Source organism: Carassius gibelio, chromosome A18, assembly GCF_023724105.1.
Source record: "Carassius gibelio isolate Cgi1373 ecotype wild population from Czech Republic chromosome A18, carGib1.2-hapl.c, whole genome shotgun sequence".
Taxonomy (NCBI): Eukaryota; Metazoa; Chordata; class Actinopteri; order Cypriniformes; family Cyprinidae; genus Carassius; species Carassius gibelio.
Genome location: NC_068388.1, coordinates 26,034,973 through 26,058,838, shown reverse-complemented (window position 1 = coordinate 26,058,838; position 23,866 = coordinate 26,034,973). Strand labels below are relative to the sequence as shown.

General features: G+C 35.3%; 1 protein-coding gene across 2 annotated transcripts in view; it reads left to right on the top strand.

Moving 5' to 3' along the window:
- Positions 1-23,866, top strand: part of cd276 (CD276 molecule) — a 77,591-nt gene that overhangs the window by 19,954 nt on the left and 33,771 nt on the right. For both annotated transcript variants that reach the window (XM_052530816.1, XM_052530814.1), the window contains exon 5: positions 22,708-22,842. In XM_052530816.1, coding sequence (XP_052386776.1) covers positions 22,708-22,842 — 135 coding nt within the window. The remainder of the gene's footprint in view (positions 1-22,707; positions 22,843-23,866) is intronic.

Sequence of the window (23,866 nt, the reverse complement as noted above, 5' to 3'; positions counted from 1 at the left end):
CATTTATCTGGTCCAGCTATGGTCCAATAGACATCGCCGTCAGGTTTGTCTCATTGTTAAATGAGAAAGCAGATGATAATTTCACAGACTGCTTCTTTGAAATGGGAACGGGCCTTCTGTGCTTAGATGAAGTCCGTTAGGAAGATGTTTCACCGCATGCTTACCTGTGTCTGTCCAGTCATCTCAGAGGATATGCACTGTTTAATGATCAGTGAGATACCTGAGCCGTGCGTGGATCATCATGACTACTAACAAGCGTCAGGATCCGTGTGCGAGCCGAGCGATCACGCCGACCCTGTTTGATATGAAAATGTATTTGCATTTGTTTACAGCAGCTGCTGTATGCTCAACAACTTCAGTAATTAATATTGACCTAGCCCAGCTCCGTGCAGTGTGCTTGCTTGTTTTTCTACAGCAAACATCCCTGCAACCAGGATTCACTTTGACACAAACGCACAGCATTTAGAGCTCATCAGATTTAGAAACACTTCTGCATATGGATGAATTTCAGTAAATATTTATTGCAAAACCTGAAGAGTGTTCTGATCGTAAAAAAAAAAAAAAACATTCACAATGTTATTGAATAGGAGACAAGTCTTTTGTATCTCAACAGGAGCTCAGAACGTCCTTCTAAGTGAGAGGTTTAAGTTTCTGTCACTGAAGAGAGAAAGATCTGTTTAGTATTCAAAAAACAGAGGACAAGACTCTAACAAGCCCGTTTAAAATGCACACACTTCTCTCCAAATTCCCAATGAAAAATTACAAAGTAATGCAGACGTGCCCCGAAATGAATGAGAAAGTTAGAGAAAAAGAGGAGTGGAAGAAGACGTGTGTCCGAGCGTCTGTGAAGGTTCAGAAAGAGAAGATGAAATCTGAGGTCAGAGAAACTTCATCTCAATCTCCGTGAGCTTCCTTCACTTCAGCCGCTCGTCCAAGTTTACGCTCCAGTATTCTGTGTGATAATAGATGATCATGTTATCCAGCATTATTAGTGCAGCTCCTGTTTTAATGAAAGAAGTTCACATAGTTAGTGTTACAAATGTTTTATTATTTGTATTTATTAAGTGTTAATAAAAAAGTAAATATAAATAAATGTAAAATGTAAATAGTTTAATGATAAATATATATATATATATATATATATATATATATAGTATATTTACATAATATTATTTAAATACTTTAAATATTTTACATCTGAATTTAATACATTTAAATATGATCTCTCTCTCTCTCTCTCTCTCTCTCTACATATGTATATATATATATATATATATATATATATATATATATATATATATATATATAGAGAGAGAGAGAGAGAGAGAGAGAGAGAGAGATTTTCCATACATTTTCCATGTATATGGAGATCATAATTAATTTTAACAATAAGCTTTATTGATCAATGACACACTGATGAACTAGAAAGCTCAAATCTTGTCGACCTGTGGTCTGAATAAACAGCTGATGACAGACTCGCTCATGATTCTCATGGTTTCTCCACCTCTGATCATTTCAGCCCAATATCCGTCCATGTGCACAGCTCCAGTACCGCGGTAAGATGTGTGTGAATCCTGAGAGGCTCCGAGCTCTGCACAAACCCAGCGTTATGTAAGGATGTTTCTCAGTTAATCTGCAGCTGTTGACCTTGAGCTCGTGTAAGAAAGAGCTGCAAACACCAAGAGAAAACCAGAACACTTACAGATGATGACACCAGCGGCAGCAGCTAAAGGGTTAACTGCTTCAGAATCTGGAGGATTCCTCGCTTTCCTTCAAACAGCTGATATCTCTGTCAGTACAATGGCCTCACTTTAAAAGTCCTTCCACATGTCAGCAGCTCGGACAGCGGAAAGGTGTGTGTGTTTCATAACAGAAAGGGGAATCATCACCGTCCATCTCTCTTTGCTGCATAGCATTCTGGGTAAAACCTGAGAGAAATACAGAAGGCGTCCGAGAGGCAGAGAGAGAGACTTCTGGAGTGAGTGAGTTGGGAGGGAGAAATGCTTAGAAATGTAGCCATGGTGATTTTGCAGTGAATAATGTAGCCATGGCGATGTTGCTGTGGTGACTGTCTAGCATTGATGAACTGCTGATGATGTCACAACAGAAATGGTTATGGGATGTTGCAGCAAAAATCTTCGTCTCATTCCGCGATGTAAATGTAACAGATAATAACAAAGAAACGGCAAGTAACACTGAAGTAAACAGAATTTTTACTTCAATTTTTTTACAAAATACATAAGTACATACTATTTTATTTAGATTTTCAGTGATTTCCAATGGATTTTCACTCAGAAATTGGTAGTAAATTTCACAAAGAATTACAAAGAAACAGCAAGTACCATTGAATTTAACATAACATTTTGAAGTAGAAAAATTGAAATAGTATTTCCCTGTAAAACATACTCCAGTTATCTTTGTATTACTTGCAACTTATAAAGGAACCGATCCAGGATCTCATCCGGCTTTATGGTGGAACTGTATGTACTTTGCATTAAGCACTGCATCTTTTGTTTGTGTGTGTTTGCAAAAATGGTTTCGTGAATCGAGTGCTAAAACGATGCAGACAGTGTAAATAAACAGCGAGCACAATTCCCCCTCAGCATCAGTCTTTTCATAATCTCCTTCATTCGGGTTTCTTTGCCATCTTTCTCCTTCCACTGTTTTCCATCTCTTCTTTTCAATCTATATTTTACCTCCTCACACACTAAACATACGCCTCATATTTATGATCTGCTTAATAACCCTTCAATGTTTGACTCTAGTGTTAGTGGAAGGGTTACATTACTGTGTTTCTCTCTCTGTTATCATCTGGTCCTCCACACAAATGTTTCCTTCTAAATTGCTGCGTGACAGAGCCAGGCCGAGCTCACAGTAGCTTAAAGATTCAAGTAAGCAGACAGAAAGAAAATGAGAGAGCGAAACAGAGAGGCGGACAAAGCAAGATAGAATGATAACAGAAGAATGAAACCCTTTATTAGTCCTTGTCTCCTTCTCTTCCTCACCGGTCTAATTTGAATGTAATTAGCACATGCATTGGTAGGAGAAAAAGCAATATAAATGAGAGTTGTTCAGTCCTGTCACAGACACAAACAGCACTTTTCACAGTGAACACCAGCCTGATTGGCCTGGTCACGAGATCACGCTACTAAACATCCCAAACACACAGAGACACACAGCCTAGTTGTGAATACCAAAAAACCTTATGCCGACACTGGATCCGTCTGTTCAGTCTGACAGTTTTAGTGAACAAAACTATTGGGCAGCACTACTGTTTTCAACATTGATAATAATCAGAAATGTTTCTTGAGCTGTAAATCTGTGTATAAGAATGATATCTGAAGGATCACGTGACACTGGAGACTGGAGGAATTGTGCTTAAATTGAGCTGCGCATCACAGAAATGACAGTTTAATAGATATATATAAAAAAAATAATAAAATCACAGGAGAATTATAACGAGTGGTTCCCTGCATTATTACAGTGAAGTGTAATAATTTGTCTATATTTTTCAATAAGTCAACCAGCTAACATTATACATACTGTTTTTTTTTGTTTTTTTTTACTCAATATTTAAAATAATTACAAATGCAATAAAAAATATCGGTATCGGTACTCTGTATCGGCAAGTACCAAAAATAAAAGTATCGGTATCGGGCGAGTACTGGAAAAAGTACTCACACTAGTACTCTAGTACTCACACGAGTACTCCATTACTCACATGAGCTCTCTAGTACTTACACCAGTACTCTAGAACTCACACTAGTACTCAATTACTCACATGAGCTCTCTAGTACTTACACTAGTACTCTAGAACTCACACAAGTACTCCATTACTCACATGAGCACTAGTACTCTAGTACTAACACGAGTACTCCATTACTCACATGAGCTCTCTAGTACTCACACTAGTACTCTAGAACTCACACTAGTACTCCATTACTCACATGAGCTCTCTAGTACTTACACTAGTACTCTAGAACTCACACAAGTACTCCATTACTCACATGAGCACTAGTACTCTAGTACTAACACGAGTACTCCATTACTCACATGAGCTCTCTAGTACTCACACTAGTACTCCATTACTCACATGAGCTCTCTAGTACTTACACTAGTACTCTAGAACTCACACAAGTACTCCATTACTCACATGAGCACTAGTACTCTAGAACTCACACTAGTACTCCATTACTCACATGAGCTCTCTAGTACTTACACTAGTACTCTAGTACTCACACGAGTACTCCATTACTCACATGAGCTCTTTAGTACTCACATGAGTACACCAGAACTCTAGTACTCTTCATCTGTGAGTTGTCTTTTCTCACTAGCCTTTAATTCTTGACTTTGTGACTAGAGCGTGTAATAACATAACAAATGGGAGTGCCAAAACATGTTGTACCTCTCATTAGATTAGCAGTTTGGCTGCTAATGGGACACGTGTCATTGGTAAAGGTGAGCGGCAAGTTCTAGTTCTATAATCAGTCTATAATTGTAACTGATCATCTGTTCATTAAGCAGTGTTTCTCGTTCAAGGACAGAGCGGTGGTCATCATTTCCCTCATTATGCTTCTACTTTCAAAATATGTGCTTTTACTTGGGCTATGATTTATATTTCCTGTCAGATAAATATTAAAAATGTTATTTTCATGTATCACCTGCTTTTTTGTGAACATCGGTTAAGTCTGTCTGTGTGTACATCTATCTAAGTGATGCTTTCTGTTAAATCCAGTTTTGAGTTTGCTTTCCTGCACCTTGCCATCTTCCTCAGCACAGCGATATAAAATTATATTAGTTTCAGCATTTTTAGGGAACACTAAACTAACAACAGCATTCTAAAATGCCTAAACTATACCTTCTGAAATCTTCCTGTTCAGTTCTTTACATCCTGTTCCTCCTGAAGCCTCCGTAAACTGCTTTTGTTCTGTCCTGTGAAGAACTCTGCATCATTGTCTGCTTGTGTGACACAATGTTGTGTTTGTGCTTAGTGTAGTTTCAATTAGATGCCTGGAAATGAAGTTGCTCTGAGATTAGCCAGTTCTTTCATTTTAGAGGCCAGAAGCTGGTAGGAAAGCTAGAAATAACACTTATACAGCCACCATGGTTTCAACCTCAAAATTATATAATGTTATATTATAACCTATATTATTATATTATTACAAATCATAAAATGTAATATTAGAAATAATATTTAAGAATATATTTTATCAGCTTTTCCATCACAGAAAAAAATAAATAAAAAAAGTGTGTGTGTATGTATATGTGTATATACAGGTGCATCTCAATAAATTAGAATATTGTGGAAAAGTTCATTTATTTCAGTAATTCAACTCAAATTGTGAATCTCGTGTATTAAATCAATTCAGTGCACACAGACTGAAGTAGTTTAAGTATTTGGTTCTCTTAATTGTGATGATTTTGGCTCACATTTAACAAAAACCAAACAATTAACAATCTCAACAAATTAGAATAATAATAATAATAATAATAATAATAATAATAATAATAATAATAATAATAATAATAATAATAATATAAATAAATAAATCATAAATATAATTTTAATACAAATAATAATAATACAAATATATATTCTCCTTTTTACTGTGTTTTGGTCAAATAATTGCATAAATTATATATATATGTGTGTGTGTGTGTGTGTGTGTGTGTATACCGGTATGTATATATATGTATTATCTATTATGCAATTGTATGTGTGTGTGTGTGATATATATGTAAAGACATCTGACACTAGCTTGCTCTATTCTGTTTTTATTCTATCAGTTTTCTTTTTATTTATTATATTACTTAAAATCCCATGCTAAATTGAAATAAAAAATAATAATTTATTAAAATAGAGAAAATGTAATAATATTTCACAATTTTACTGTAAGTATTAAATTGGGTGAAACATTAAAATGTGCATTTTCCCCATTCATTCATTCATTCATTCATTTATACAAAATATGAAATAAATAAAAGTTATAATATTATTATTATTATTATTATTTATTTTGTATGTATTTAATATATTTTATATATATATATATATTTTAGAGAATACTGACTCCTAATGTGGTGTTTATTATGTGGAACGGTGTAACTGTAGACTCCTGAGCAAATTCCCAATCTTCTCTCTGTAGTGTGTGAGAGTTGGAGAAGGGCTTCAGTGAACTGAGAGCTGAGGTCACTGTGGCTCGACGCAGCATGCACGATAATCCCTCTCTACTTTCAGCTGTTGTGTGGCTGTCTATCATGAGGATGAATACAGAAAGAAGGGACACTTTGAAGTTGACCCAAATGTGTTTGAAATCTGGAGCTCTTAGGCTGTGCTTTAATCCTTTAATGGTGTGTTCTGTTCTTTAATCTGACTCCAGGCTGCTGTATTTAACACTGGTCAGACACACACTCAACATTAAGCTGTCTGACGGCCCACGCATTAGTGCGGGTGATTTCTGACCTCTCCGGTCATGGGAAACGCCTCTAGTCCATCTAGCCCATCTTGACTGTTTCACTATATTGCACCACTAATGGTCTTTAGCGTATTAACCGTGTGTTTAATCTCCAGCACCCTCCACACTCTCCATATGTGCCTTCTGCTAATTGTATAAACAAATCCTGACTCTGACTCATTGATCAATGCTGTTTGAGTGAATTCACAGCTGACGCTCGATTCTGACATTCACACATCACAGTTATGACACTTTATGCCAGTCAGAGAAGAGTCACGGCATTTAACAGCATTACTGACTGTCATTTCCCCACTGGAAAGAAATACATGCATGCAGTACATTATAACACATATAATAATACATGTGTAGACTCTTGGTGCAATATAATTTTTTTTTAATTTATTTTATTTTTCTCTTTGGAGTGATACCAGCTCTTGGTGCATAAAGAAGATCTGTAAAGTTGCAAAGACTGAAGTCTCAAACCCAAAGAGATATTCTTTATCAAAGACTTGTCCACGCCCCCCTGAACCAGCTCGTTTAAACACGCCCCCACGTCTCTACATCACTGTGTGGAAAGATTTGCATAACACCGCACAAATGTTCATGCACAGAAGGCGTAACATTTATTATCGCTGTTGCCATGTTGTGGAGTCGCTGTGGGTTTCGTTGTGAAAAAGAGGTCATGACTAGAAATCAGTTGAGTTGAATTTCAACACTGTTCCAGAACAGTCCAACCCAAATATTCAGATGGGTGCAGCACATTTTCTGGAGGATTGTTTCCTGATCTCGAGAGAGTAGCCTACAGTGTGTCTGTGGCACAAAGGCTGTTTCTAGAAAGTCTGGCAGTTCAAACTTTGCAAGAACAGTCTGGTCTTCTGACTCACAGTCTGTAAGTATGTTTTCATATTTAAAGGATTTGCCACTGATAATTCAGATGTGAGTTTTGAGCAGTGTAGAGTAGAGCTTGCTGTTTGTTGTTTCTCTGATCACAAATGCAGACATGGTTTTATGTTTATGCAGCGCGATACGCAACGCAATGCTTGAAAAGACAGGATAAGTCATTATAATCAGTAATTATGTCCCCACTGGATGCAACAAATGCTTCGTTTGTAATGGGTTTTATTGGTTTGGTCTCGTCTAGTGATGTCCGGATCGCAAATTAATCTTTCTATTTAGCCGGATCTGAACCGGTCGAACCAGTTCACTAAACCGAACTGAATTGTTTGAAATGGTTCGCGTCTCCAGTATGCACTAATCCACAAATTACTTAAATTATTTGAATTATAGACGTGCTTTACACTCCTGATGTGAAATAAACCAATATCCCGAGTTATTCAGTTATTCCCAACAGTACAATGACTGACCTGCTAAAAGAAAGCGATGAGTAGGTTTGCAGTGTCTAATACAAAATTGTTGCATTTATTTCTAAAGTTTGACGTGCTAATCCATACTTTTTACCTGTAAATCGGTGAACCCTTCCTGTCTGTGTTTTATAAACATGTTTCAAGCCCCTCTCATCTGATGGACAGCACATCGTCTCAGGATATTGTTGGTATCCTATAATGATTTGATGATCCGTCTCTGTTTCCCCGTGAGCCGCTCTCATCTGGCTCATGTGAGCAGGAAATGTGTTGCATCACTCTTTTACAACAAGGCAGGCTCTGCAATCCCAGATCTGTTGCTATCGAGGGTGTTGTGTAAAGCCATTAAAGATTTGCATCTGCTCCCTTCATGCACTCATCTCAAAGACTGTCTGCTGCTGTAGTAAACACACACACACATGAAAAGTGTGTTCATCTCATAGGTGTAATGGTTTTTATTCTGTAGAAACTGTATATTCTATGTCCCTACACCAAACCTACACCTAACCCTAACCCTCACAGGAAACTTTGTGCATTTTTACTTTCTCAAAAAAACTCATTCTGTATGATTTATAAGCGTTTTGAGAAATGGGGACATGGGTTATGTCCTCATAAGTCACCCTCTCCTTGTAATACCTGTGTCATACCCATGTCATTATACAGAGTTGTGTCCTGATATGTCACAAAAACATGCCCACACACACACACACACACAGATCAGCTGGATAAATACTATCTGTATGGAGCACCACGTGTAGAAAAATAAAATAAAATGCACACCAATAAATGATTCAGAAAAAAATACAAAAATAATGATAATTAAAAAAAAAAAAGAAAAAATTTCACAGTGTCCAAAAACAAAATATATACTAGGTTTCTTTTTAAAGTTTGATGGTATATAGTTTTATTTAATAATAATAATACATAATTGTCTGTACTGTTCATGTAAATAGTGCATTTTCATGATGCACTGTAAATTCTGTAAATAATAATAATGCATAGCTCATTAATGCATAGACTGAGCTCTAGAGATGAAGTGAACACAGCAGTCCTTATTAACGGTGACTTAGTGTTCAGTCTAACTCACTTATCCCTGTTTTTAAGCCAGAGTCCATAAATACTGCAGCAGGGTCACCAGCGGGCCAGAAAGTTAGAGCATCTCCGAGTTCAAAACTAATTTGTGACTGTGAAACACGGCCGCAGATGAGCCGAAGCGCCATGAGTGTCAGAATCTGTTGGCTTGAGCTGTGCTGCTCGCAGAAGAGAGGATTGTTAATAAGTAAATGAGTATAGAAAGAAATAAAGCGCTGTTTGTCTTGTTCTGAGCTAGTTACAGATGGAGGTCTGGAGGGGAAGGTGCTGATGGCCATTAGGTTTAATTGATGGTTTGGAGAAAGAGAAACAGAGAGAGAAGAGAATGAATGGAAATCAAGGCCTTCGTCTTCACTGCTGTACAGAACTCATCTGCATTTCAGCTCTGCTCACAAATCACCAAACACAAGCGGAGGAGTCCTTCAGAAAATCAAGTGTTTTTCTTAAGATGATTTGTGTTAAAGCTCAAACTCTCTCTGGTTTCTCTCCCACGCGCTCCTCTTTTACATATTTGAAGCTTCAGGGTTTTTGGGCTGAAACTGATCTCTTATTTCTGTGTGAAGCGTCCGTGGCTCAGCCGGACACCGATGCGATCCAAGCGTTTGTCCCGGAGCTCGTATCATGTGCGGCTTTAATTACAGCGCCTTCAAAACACTAGGTCAAACACTTACTTTCACTGTTGTGGTAATACCAACTGATGAATTTAACTGATAAAAGGATGTAAAAATGATATGGTAAAACCTGCTAGATTCCATATTATGTATGTTCAAAAGCTGCAATAATTCTAATTGGATGAAATAGTAAAAAACTGTTAAAGCTACAGTTTCTGGAAAGTTAAAAAAAATTATATATATATATATATATATATATATATATATATATATATATATATATATATATATATATATATATATATATATACAGGCTCCATGGAAAAAGAAAATCACTGTAAATTATATGATGACTCTTTTCTTTTTCCTTTCCAGAAAACTTTATTGTACAGTATTTCATTGTTACATTTTTATAAATTGCCCCGTTGAATTTATTAAGTTATTTCATTTGACAGTTTTTGGGAACTTGCAGTTAACCAATGAAAAGACTTGTACTGTAGCATTTTTAGTCTTTTACCATTAAACATTTTTCTTACATAGTTCATTTTCTACAGTATATTATATATATATATATATATATATATATATATATATATATTAGGGGTGTAACGGTTCACAAAATTCACGGTTCGGTTCGATACGATACACTGATGTCACGGTTCGGTTCGGTTCGGTTCGATACGTTTTAGATACAGCAAAATGTAAAAACATCTCAACTTTTCAGAATGCCGCAAGCGCACCGCGGGTCATGTGACAAGAACTAACCAATCAGCTTCATCCTTTCCCGTAACAACGTTGAGAGCTCAGCCAAGATGAAGGAACAGCTGATCATAGTTGTATATGGATTGCAATTTTGAAATAAATTCAGTAGCAGAGCTACTGCAAGCGATTTTTAGAGCTGCAAATCCATTTATCCTTCGCTGAAATTTCCGCGTCTCATGGAGAGAGCACGTCATTGTTGCTTAGCAAAGACAGACGCCTCATGAGCGCTTCTGCCCGAGCGCTTTGGAAAGGAGGAGAAAGACGCGCTTAGCGTTTTCCATGCGTTTTTAGGCGCGATATGTGAACGGCCCCTAAGGCGCTCGCTCACTCAGCACGTGCTGAAGGCTCGTTGCAAAATGTCTAATGCATTTAACAGACCAGAAATAGAAGATCCTAAAATAACCAACAGGTCTGGTGTTTGGGTTGGATTCCCTGTAAGCTATAGTTTCTAAATGCTGCAGGGATAGTTTGCTGCGTGCATGTTTCTCCTTTTTTTCGTCTTTTCCCAGATAGTACTGACGCATATATCCCAGATATCCCCGCTGGTGTTTTTTTTTTTTTTTTTTATTCCCGCTGGTGTACCCTGTCATGTTGCAGATGCGACATACCGTTGTTTTTTTATCCACCACTCTCTTGCCATCACCATTATAGCTTAAAGGGAATCCAAAGTGCACCCAAACACCAGACCTGTTGGTTATTGGAGGATCTTCTCATTTCTAGTCTGTTAAACGCATTGGCTATTTTGCAACGAGCCTTCAGCGTGTACTGAGTGAGCGAGCGCCTGCTGAGTAGCCTAACATAAACATATAAGATGGTGTTTTTTTCTTCTTCGGGAGTGTCAGGGGCGTTGCCTGTTACGTTGTTTGGGTTATTGGGCTACCTTGTTGAACGCATATCATTATATTTCTCTCTCTCTCTTTTTTTTTTTTCAAATATAATTAATTACTCAAACGAACCGTTCGGTATACATAATGCGTACCGCGTACCGAACCGAAAGCGTCGTACCGAACGGTTCAATACGAATACGCGTATCGTTACACCCCTAATATATATATATATATATATATATATATATATATATATATATATATATATTTTATTTTTTATTTTTAATATACATATATTAATATATAAAGGTCACTCTTAAAATCTAGAAATATTACAAATTAGAAATCAATTAAGTTCTGGGACTGTCCTTTTTTAAATCAGAAAATCAGGGTAATTCCTAGTTTTTTACTTACAAAAATCATAAATGTGGCAGAATATCACATTACAGTTATATATGATGCCATGCTAAACAATTGACAATTTTATTGGAATATTTGTTTCTGTAAAATTATTTAGTGTAAGTGTATTATTATTATTATTATTAATATATTTATACGAGCATAAAAATAAATATAAAATAATTGTATTAAAAGTAATATTATTATTAATAATTAATAAAATAAATAATTAAATCCATTGAAATTAAATTCAGATTTGAATCAAGCGGTCTAGTTTAAGTCTCTGAAGTCTCAAAGCACTTATTTTCCCGAGCAGGACGAGTGTGTTTTATTGATTGAATGATGTGATGGATGATCAATAATCAGTCTTCCTCAGAGAGCGTGTGTTTGTAGAGCTGTGTCTGCTCTCTTCTCTCCTCGGATTGAGCGACTCTTTTCTACAAAGCAGATGCTGGATCAAATGAAAAAAATAAAAATGGCATAACATTATTATATATTTATTATAATTTTCTCACACTGTGAAATTAGTTTAGTGTCAATTAAGCAGTTAATTTTCCTCAGCACTTCTCATTACGTAATGCAAAAAAACGTAATGGTATTTGAACTGTAAATAATAAATGCATAATAGTAGTGATTGCTGTACTGCCTATAATTTTTGCAGATTTTAATTAAAAACAGTTGTGTTTGTGCAGGATGATTTTCATTGCTGCATTACAGTAACAAGAAACAAGAAATGAGAAGCATCAAGAAAAATCATCATTTAGAATAATCACAATTACAGTTGGATGCATTACAGTAATGAGAAATAGAGCCGAGTGTGTTTCATGTGCCATCAGAGTAAGTCCCTAAACATTTGTTATATGTGAAGTAAAATAAAATGTATAGCAAATAATAAAAATAATAATAACTGTATATAACTTTCTCAGCTGATTATTGGTCCCGAGGTTTGTCTGAAATGAGCGAGAGAAATGGACGGGATCTGAATGTGAGATGTGCTGTCAGTCGTTCTCTGATGTGTTTCTCTCGAGGGACGGGTGACGGTCTTCCACAGGTCTGTCCTACATCCACTCACTCGCTCTAATGAGCGCCGCATGTGCTCGCTTTGAAGCGTTCGCACGCTCTTAATTAGCTGTCCTGCTCCGCTTCACACGTATATCTCCCCGCTTTACTTGCCCTTCATCCTTCAGTTTCTTTTTTTACCTTGAAATGAGAAATAACAGTCTAGGAAGAGGCCAGACTACACAGTTTTACAATCAGCTAGTTTTGGTGTCGTCTGATTGACTAGTCAGTCGTAAGAAAGTCTTGTTTAATAACTATTGAGTAACCAGTCCTGAACACAACAGCCAAAAACACCCATCTATTAAAAATAGCACTGTCTGAATGCAGTGCACAGCTTTTCCACAGACACATATTCAACAATTAACACATTTTATATATTTATTGCATATATATTCAGCAAATTAATTTAATATTTATTATTTATATTATATATTATTTTGTTTTATAATAGATTTTTTTTTCCATAATAAAAATAGCCTTTTAACAGACAAACGTACATGTAAAGATTTTTTTTTTCACAGACAAATATTTATCATATTAACAGACTGAATATTTTATTTACTGTGTTTTATATATATATATATATATAAATTTCACAGACAAATATTGTATTAACAGACTGAATATTTTATTTACCTTGTGATTTTATATTTTGATTAATTTTTTTTTAAATAATAAAACTAGTCTTTTCACACACACATTAACAGATTATACAAACATTATTGCAAACAAGAAACAGTCATAAAAGTGTCTCTTAAGTGGCTTTTTATTTAATTAATATTATTTTATCAAATGTAGTTTTGAGTTTTGAATTCCACATCAAGTGCATATTCGATTCAGTTAAACACACTTATTTTTTCACAAGCTCAGCACAGTAACACTGGCTCAGCCAATCACAGGAGTTAGGGGCGGGGCTGTCTGTTTAGACAGTATTTTTCACATTCTATGTAGTGCTGTTAGTCAAACACAGTCTGGCATCATCCTGCAGCTCTCAATTTTCAATATTCGGTCAATTCCCAAATGAAAAACAAAATTAAAATGAGTTGTGAATGTCAAAGTGGTTCGTCAAAATGGTTTGTCCTCTGGGACGGTCTCTGCAATAAGTGAACTTTGGATAAAATACGTCACTCTGGATAAAATAGAATGCCAATCTTTTTGCTAGAAGGTGCTAAACTGGTTTACCTCATCACTAGTTTCATCATCCTGTATCAGTAACACCAATGCAGAAGTTGCATCTCTAACCTTCTTAGAAGTCCCTGTAAAACAAACGTTTCTTCACTGAAAGGGCAGGATATCTGTGGAAAACTCAAGGAGCATTTAGCGGGAAGGACACTGCCATCCAAACACAGAAACAAACTCCTCGTCCTTCTCACACGATCGATAACACAGCTCTTAATACATCCAGACAAACATCTGACATATTCAGCAGAGCAGCGCTGCATTAGTTAAGTGATTAAACCAACCAACCCCTTAATGAAAAGTCTGTAACAGTTTGGTTAAAACTTCTCAATGGTAGTGTAAAACAACACCCTTTTTACCCTGTCAAAACAGCTCTTTTCAGAGCACGCAGGTTTGTAGCATGTTCCTTTAAATGTTAATGAGCTCTGCTGACTCCGCCCCTCTCTTCCAAGCTTCTCTCTGAGGGACGGTTTACTTTAGCCCAGGATTAAACCAACAGGCCAATAAAAGACCCTAGTGCTAGTTAAAGATGTCACATGAAAACGAGAAAAACCATCATCCATAGCACTGACAGACACTGAGAATCAACCAAAGCTAGGGTTTTGTGGTCGACTCTAGTGTTGGACAGGAAGATCAACTAGTTGTCCAGCTAACTGATAAGTGAGATTAACAACAACAACAAAAAGTATGTTCAAGTGCACTACACAGTGGTTTGCAGCACCTAGATGGAGTTCTTCATCTTCAGTCTTATCTGTCTGTACACAGCGGTGATGTTTAAGGAATCAGAAGCGCTGTCGAGGTTTAAAGCATGAGTGTCTCTCCTGAAAGCTAATAAGACAGCCCTTCATTTTCTCCGCTATAAAGTAATTCGATCAAACTCACAGAAAGATGAAGTGTGTCTCTAGACAAATGTGCTGATCTGACAAGAAACCTCAGAGCTGCATCTGTCCACATCTTCATCTTTTCTCCTCCTCTCGCACACACAGGTGTTCGCGATACATTTTATTGAGAAAACAACAGCATGGAAGCAGAAAAAGTGAACACCTTCCTCTCATTGTGATGAATGCTTAACGTCAGACACGAGCCCAAAGTCATTTATTCAATCCGAATCCCTCTAAAGGGAAGAAATCAAATCGGAGGCCGTCTCGTGTCTTCCTGTTTAGCTAATCCCTGTCCTCTGACATTTCTGGCTCGCCGTCTTGTGATTGCATTTATTGTTATTATTGCTAATCAGAATTCATGGAGATCCCTTAGCGGGCTTGTTGGAGGGGAGCACAATAAATAGACGGATAAATAAAATGAATAATCTTTCAAATGTCAGGGAGCTCTGGGAGGGGCAGATGGCAGGATTTCAGATGTGTTTTGGGAGGCACTTTTGTCTTGTTGTGTTGGTGGTGAGGTTTCGTGAAGGGCGATAACACGGCTGACTCAATGGTTCTCAACCCAGATTCACCAGAAATATGTGCCTCTACTTACATTTTTGTAATGTACCTATACATACAACATACTGCATTTCAGCTGAAATAAACACTAGTGGCAGTAAAACACCGAACAGCTTTTGCTTCTTTTCATACAAATGATTATTACTGGGCAAATGATGAATACTTCACCTGTGAAACACTAAAGAAGTTTGTTCAAAGAATGTTTTAAAGAGGTCATTGGATGCCCATTTTCCATAAGTTGATATGATTCTTTAGGGTATTAATGAAAAGTCTGTAACAGTTTGGTTAAAACTTCTCAATGGTAGTGTAAAACAACACCCCTTTTACCCTGTCAAAAACATCTCTTTTAAGAGCACAAAGGTTTGTAGCATGTTCCTTTAAATGTTAATGAGCTCTGCTGACTCCGCCCCTCTCTTCCAAGCCGCTCTCTCTGAGGGACGGTTTACTTTAGCCACATTCAATGTCGAACTTGCTAATTAGCACATTATTAGGAAAGCTGGATCACGATGATTTGTGTGAACATAGATGCATTAATGTAGATCAGTGGCGCATTCCCTCCAGAAACAAACGTAATCCACTGTGTCTTCAGCGGATCAGATGTCTAGAGTAAATGACGACTGCTGTGTTCCTTATCACATCCCACAACAGAGCACCTCAATCGCTTAGGAGTCATTCTAGTCTACATCTGTTCTGGCGGTGAAACACTGGAGGACTGATGACAGTCACTCAGGGGGCGGAGCTAAGATAAGACACCAGTCCAGTCTGTGCTGAAACGCTACTGTCAATCAAACTATCGTGGGAGGGGCCTGTCTGTATGACATCACACAGGCATCTGAGATCAGCTTGATTTGAAAAAGGGGTAATGGATTTAAAGAGATTAAAAAAAAAATATAGCTTGTATAAATTAACATACCATCCGATGAACTCTTTAAGATTGTTATCGTCCTTATAATGACTGCCAATATTTACAGCAATGGATGAGTCCAAACAGCTGATAAAAAACATCCCAATAATCCACAGCACTCCAGTCCATCAGTGAACATCTGGAGAAGACAAAACCTGAAACACATCCAGCATTAAGATGATTTTAACTCAAACACATAGAGTCTATAATCCAGAATAACACTTCCTCCAGTGAAAAAGTGTTCTGTCTGAATCAGGAGAGAAATCTGCACAGCGTTATACTTCTCCAGATGTTAACTGATGGACTGGAGCATCCACTGATGAGACACTGATGCAATGCTACATTTCTACAAACCTGATGAAGAAACAAACTCATCCTGATCTTGGATGGTCTGAGTGTGAGCACATTTCCATTATTGACTGAACTATTTCTTTAATGGCGAACACTATTGGTTCTTGTGTGTCACATGGCAATTAGAAAAGTGCAACCAGAAACCCAGATTATCATTGTCTGGATGTTCTGTCTGAGATCTCCTTTGGTGTTTTCTTGGAGAAAGAACATATATGGCATTGACTAGGGGAGGTGAATAAATGATGACAGAACTTGGGCCCGTCTGTCTGCCTCAGTCTCACCGGTCTTGTACTCGGCTGTGTTAGTGTCAGTCCTCCTGCTCAGCACGAGGCTCGTCTGAGGCTTGTCTCGGGTCTTTCTTCTCCTCGTGGCCTCAGTATTGTATCGCTGTGACTCTCTCTGCGGCGGGTAAAAGGAGCGAGCGCTAGCTTTGATCAGCGGTATCAGGAGAGGTTAGGCTGGGAGGTGTTTCACAGATGAAAGCAGAGCAACAGTAGAAGTGAAGCTGGTCTGAGTGGAGGGGCGGAGCCTGGAACTCCAGCGGTTGCCATGGGAGACGCATCGTTCAGAAACGAGCGTTAATAGATTCCCATAAAATACTGTACCATACATTTGCTCCCTAAAGTGAGTTTATGACGATAACCTATAGACCCCTTTTGCGCGGACGTCACCGGTACGTCACGGCACTAGCTGGAGGCAAAACAAACGGAAAACTGGAGGCGGCTAATACAAACCAACACAGGGTCGGCTACTCAAGGAGCTTAAAATGTTGTCTTGTTGTGTTGTTGGTTGCCAGAATCGACGGAGAACATTTTATATACATTGTTGTGATTAATTGTGACCGGAATTTAAGAACATGGTAAGAAAGAATAAATACAGAAAGTTTATAATTAATTTGCAGTCTTCAGAATTTTTATTTCTAGAAAATATTTACATCTTAATAATAATTTTACTGTAATGTCACTCTTTATTTAATCTAAGGATTTATACGCCCTCAGTTTTCTTTACTATACATGCTCGGTTTCTCTATCAGGTAAGTGTAACGTTAGATGTCAGGCCACTCAATCGGAGGTAATCCTGTCAGATCGTCCATCCAATGAGTGATTGTGTACGGGTCGACCAATCTGGTTCCGCCCGTTAAAGTTAACTTTTTCAAATAATTATCGCGGTCCCGGACAGTGAGTGACCTTAAATATTCAGATAAAGCAGATTATTCAGATTTTCTCCAGCCATTATTAAAAAAACAAGCTAAGAAAACTCGCTAGCTTCTGTTTGTTCAAGTGTTGAGGGGAATCTTTCTGCCTCCAGCTAAGCCCCGCCCACAGAAATACGTCACATTGTTTACCAACTGTAAAAGGGTCTATACAGTTTCAATCTCAAAATGTGTGTGTATGTGTGTGTGTATATATATGTGTTAGATGATGACTTTCGGCAATCTGTAGAATCTTGCTGTTGTCTTGTGCCTTGTAAACTGTTTAATTTTTTTTATATAAATTACATTTATTTTTGTTTCATTTATTTATTTTGTTATTTTTTATTTTGCTCTATATTATTTTACTATTTTTAATTCATTTTTTAATTTAATTTAAATTATTTTGTATATATATATATATATATATATATATATATATATATATATATATATATATAGCTCTGTCTCTGCAATAAATCAATTTGTGATACAATGCAATAGTGATACGATAGTTTTATGTTGTAACATCATTTTAAAATTGTATTTAATTTTGTTTTTTTTTAAATTAAATTTTTATTTTATTTTATTTGTTTTGGTTTAATTAAATGCATTATTTTATTTTCATTTATTTATTGTAATACTTTTTTTAAGTTAATTTAATAATATTCTATTCTATTCTATTCTATTCTATTCTATTCTATTCTATTCTATTCTATTCTATTCTATTCCCTGTGTGTCCCAGTGGCATTAGTTTGGCCATTGTTGAAAATCACAGAAGTTCACATAATTCCACTTCCAACAGTTTACAATAGAGTGGTTATTTATTGTAGCGTCATTTTTTACTTTTTTGCAAGTTTGCAATTTTTTCAATCATCTCTGAGCTTGATATTTTACAATCTTTATAGAGCAGTGAAATATAAAAAACTACTTGGGTGAGGGAGTGATGGTCATTTCTCCGTCCAGTGTCTAAACTGCAGCACTGGAGACTGATGTTGTGATGTGAGCGATAGGAACAGGGTCCGGACGCTTGAGGAAGTGTTGGAGGTGAGAGCGAGATCTGCGTTCGTCCTTGTGTGTCTTTGGCAGCTGAGAACGAGATGAATAAGGGCTTCCAGAGGAAGATGATGGGTGATGAGAGACGTTTGGGATATATCTATAACAGAGGGAAGGAAAATCACATCATCAAACAATAGTAAGAGAGAAATATGAGCCTACAGGCCTTAAGGGACAACAGCGCTGAAATGCTCGACTTTCACAACATTTATCTTCATCAGGACACCTTCAGCCAGAGAGAGAATACAGTTATATGGATTAGATCGGGATTCACAGCAGGAAAAACTCTAACCCCATTTGTGTAAATAAAGTAAAGTATCATGTGTGTGTGCTTACAGAAACACTAGAGGATCTCATAAAGAATTATGACGGTCTTAATAGAAGCGATCAAACGTCCTCTCCGTTGTTTAATTAATGTGTTATGTGTTAGGTACAAATACAGTTCATCTAAATCAAGAAACTGTTGGTCTATGTTCGTATTTTATTTATTTAACCCTCTGAAGTCGATTAAAGGGTATACACGTTATGAGGCATTTTCTCCTGATAACCCCGGAAAGAACTTAAATCATAATTTCAGTTATCGTACAGATAAGAGCAATACATCAATCGAATCTGTAAAGGGTTTACTTTTTTGTTTGTATAAAGACATAATAACAAAACTTTGTGCTTTTATAAAATAAAGATAACAAACAAGGTGCGCTGTCTGCAGCCATTGTCTGCGCTGATCGTCATTTACAAACACGTCATTAATATGAACTGTAACTCTGTTAATACTCAACGAAGACACATGAGAGATATATCTATAGAAAGCTTGACCAGTAAGACTTTTTCCAAATACTTTTTCACAACTATAATTCCTGACTTAATGAATAATCAAGTGAAATATTATGAAGTTTCAAAAACAATATACAATACAAAAAAAAAAGTTTGATGTAAATAATATAAATGTAACAAATAAAGATAACTGTAACAAATGTAACAAACAATGCTGTTCTTTCAATTTATCCCCCCTAAAAAACCTGAAACAAATATTCAATATTCACAGCTCTTTTCAACATTGATAACAATAATAATAATAATAATAATGATAATAACAATTTTTTTTTTTTTTTTTTTTTTTTGTAGAAAATCAGGTTGTTAAAAGGATTTCTGAAGGATTGTGTGACTGGAGTAATGATGCAAAAAAAATAGTTTTAAAAGTCAGCTTTTTTGTTCCTAATAAACTGTTTAACTGCACTTGCAAGTGGATATTAAATTATGTTGTGGGATAATTAAATATATTCTAAATAAACTATAAAATTATATAGATTTATTTTGTCCTCGCATTCTTTCTTGTAACTCCTCCCTCTCAGTGACACAGCTGACTGAAAGGCTCATTATGCGGCTCATTATGCAGCTCATTATGCATCTCATTATGCAGCTCATTATGCAGCTCATTATGCGGGTCTTTGTCTTCTCAGGTGTAAATCACAATGATATTCATGATAGTTGACGCCTACTCGCATATGACTTTTAGAAACAAAAAGTCATTTCAATTATGTACACACATGCTGCTCACATATTATTATAGCCCAGTTTGTGCTGATTACAGTGAGATTAGACTTTACCCATTTAGATGTGTATGAGAAACTAAAAAAAGCACAAATGTCAGGGCATGAAAAACTTCTCCAGGCCCCAAAAATACCCTTAGACCTCAGAGGGTTACATTTTTTTATTTTGTTTTCATTTATCTTATGTATTTTTAATTGATATATATATATATATATATATATATATATATATATATATATATATATATAATTTTTTTTTTTTTTAATTTTAATTTGTCTTTTTGTTGTAATTTTATTTAGTTTTGCCTTATTTTATTTGTAATTTCATTTTTTTATGTTATTTTTCATTTTATGTTATTAGATTTGTTATTTTATTTGCATCCTAGCTGTCATAGAAAATCATAGATGGTTATATAATTCTTCTACCTACAATTTGAGACATAAACATGCCTGTGAGGCCCAATATAATATAATATAATATAATATAATATAATATAATATAATATATGATATGATATGATATGATTAGTCAGTGCTTTGGTTCTTCAGACAGCCAGAGCAGAAATACGACAAAACAGTGCTCAAATCATCCAGTTTTGCCTTCTTTGTCCTAACAACATGATGTTTCGCGTCTGTTCAGAAGAGATCCGTCCAGTTCTGTCATTTCCTGAGCATCTGCGCGGTGTCTGAATCAAACTCTGAGTGTTTAATGAGCGCTGACGAGTCTGATTGGTGTCTGTGTGGAGGAGCACATCACACTTTCATCTCGTGCAGCTCGTCTGGCACAAATAAAGAGAAATAAATAGCGGTGAATTGAATGAGCTGTCCTGTTAACCTTTAGGAGAGGGTTTGAAACATACAGAGAGTGTCTTCAGCAGCTTTCTCTGCACTTCTGCAAATGATAACAGATCTTCATCTCTACATCCACGTACATCCTCTGTCAGATCATCTCTGTCTGTGTGTTACCGGGGGAAATAAAGCCAGATTTCGCCGCTTTGCTTTGTTATTGACCTTTTTGAAACCTAGCATGTTTGAGCTGATACTTACATGGACAGCACTCAGAGACATTAATAAACCACCAGCTGTAGTATTGATTTCTAAGTGTTCACAATTACTGCCCGTCACATTTGTGTCCAGTCTACCTTCATCTTTTGGCTGCGAGAAGGATGCTGATATATATATATATATATACGCTCATTATTCAAGTTCAAGAGCCAAGAGTGGAGTGTTTTCAGCATTAGAGACTTTTGTTATTTTTTCTTATTGTTAGTTTTTTATTATATTATTTTATTTGTATTTCATTCATTTTAATAATTTTTGACTAATTTTATTTTATTTTTGATAGTTTTTTATTACTATTTTAAGCATTTCTATTTCATTATTTTGTTACTTTATTTTATTTTGCCCTCTTCTATTGTTTTATTATATTTTTGTTTAATTTAATTGTGATTTATTTTGTCCTTTCATTTTTTTATTTTATTTATTTTATACTTATTTTGTTTAATTCAGTTTAATTTGCAATTCATTTTATTTTGTCTTATTGTTTGTTTTTATTCTACGTTGTTTTATATGTATTTCATTCATTTTAATTATTTTTGTCTTATTCTATCATTATTTTATTTTATTATTTTATTTTATTACTTGCTTTGTTTTGTATTTAATTAATTTATATTTATTTGTTGTACTATTTTCATGTTATTTCTGTTTATTTATTACTATTTTTAATGTTTTTTTGGTATCTGACCTACAAAATACAAAATATAAAAAAAAAACAAAACACTTATTTACTTTTAAAACATTAGGAAACCATTTTAATTCAGAAATTGCCTGTAAACAACAACAACAACAACTAAGTACCAGATTGAATTAAAAGTGAAATCCTCTGCTAAAAACACTAACGTAATTTTTATAGGCTCCAGATTGAAAAAAATAAAAATATATTATTATAAGAATAAAGATGATTATTTAAGTTTTACTGTTTTACATTTACTTCATTGTATTGTTTATTAACTAACTTAAAAAAACACCTGTCATTAATGTACCATGATTACAGCAGTCGTCTGTTGAAAGAGTGTGTGTGGTTTATTTCACACTAAATAATGAGAGTAATGTGAGATTTCAAACGATGGGTTTGTGTGGCGTTCTTTCCAAATGTGCTGGAGTTAAAAGCTGCTAAAAGACTGTAAATGCTGTTGATGAATGACGAAGAGGAGCTCTGATCATTTTCTGCTCAGTTCTGTCAAATATTATCCATGATGGCTTTAAATCTCCATTAAATGTCTGTGATCAGCGGTTTTCTCCACAGTATCTATCTTCTTGTGATATTTGATTGGTAATGCAGTCTGTGACATTGATAGTGGATGATAGATAAATGAGTGGCATGCCGTGGATACAGTATGTTACAGCAGCGTCTGTGATGATGATGAGTGTTTGATGATGGCGATGTGTCTGTGTGTCGTCCGGTGTGCAGGTCAGGCTCTGGGCTTCCCTCCGCTGGCGCTGTGGCTGACCGTGGCTCTGGCCGTGTGTTTGCTGGCTCTGCTGGTGGCTCTGACCGTCGTCTGTCGCAGGAAGATCAGAGAGAGCTGCGAGGAGATGAGAGCAGGTGAGGAACACATTGTGTCTGTTATCTCATATTAAACCACTAAACCAGCTGCAGCTGGTCGCTTTAAACGTCCAGAGGTCAAAGTTCATGCCACTGCACAGTTCTGGCTACACAAGACTTTCTAATCATGAGCGTCGAAGTCAAACACATAAGTCTTTGCTCCTAGAGGCTCAGATTAATGTGTGTGTGTGTGTGTGTTAACATTTATTTATTTAATTTGTTTTGATTTATATAAAATTATTTTGCATTAATAATATTATTTTAAAAGAAATTTATGTAATTTAAAATAATAAATAAATCATATTACAATATTAGCAATAAATAATGAAATATAAAAATAATAAATTAAATATATAACAGTAAATTAAAAATAAATAATAAAAACAATTTTGATTGTAAATCAAAGAGATAATGTCAGCTTAATAGAAAGTGCATATTTTTCCAGTATTTATTTATTTATTTGTTTGTTTGTTTGTTTTATTTTATATTTATCATTAGACTCAACACACACACACACACACACATATTGACTTATTTTACTTAAAATATATCATATTTAATTTATACATATTTATTTACAAAATGTATTTATTTGTGTAATAAAAAATTATAAACCATAATATAAATTACTATTACAATATTAATGGTAAATAATTAAATAATGCATTTTAAAAATAAATATATTAATAAATAATAGTAAATGGAAAATAAATTGAAACATTCTAAGTCAAATAAAAATAGAACAAATAAACGGATGAATATATATATATATAGTATTGAAATATAAATAAATATATAACTATAATTTTAAAGAAATTATTAAAAGAAATTAAGCAAAATCATGAGATTGCCCACAAATGGTTAAACAGCCATAGTTTGTTGCTATAATGGTGAGTATAAAAAAGACATCATGTCAGCTTAATAGAAAGTAAATATCCAGAAGTTTTTATTTTTTATTTAACAAATAAAAGTGTACATATGTGCTTTGATTTTAGGAGGGAGGTCTGTCTGGAGGGAATAATAA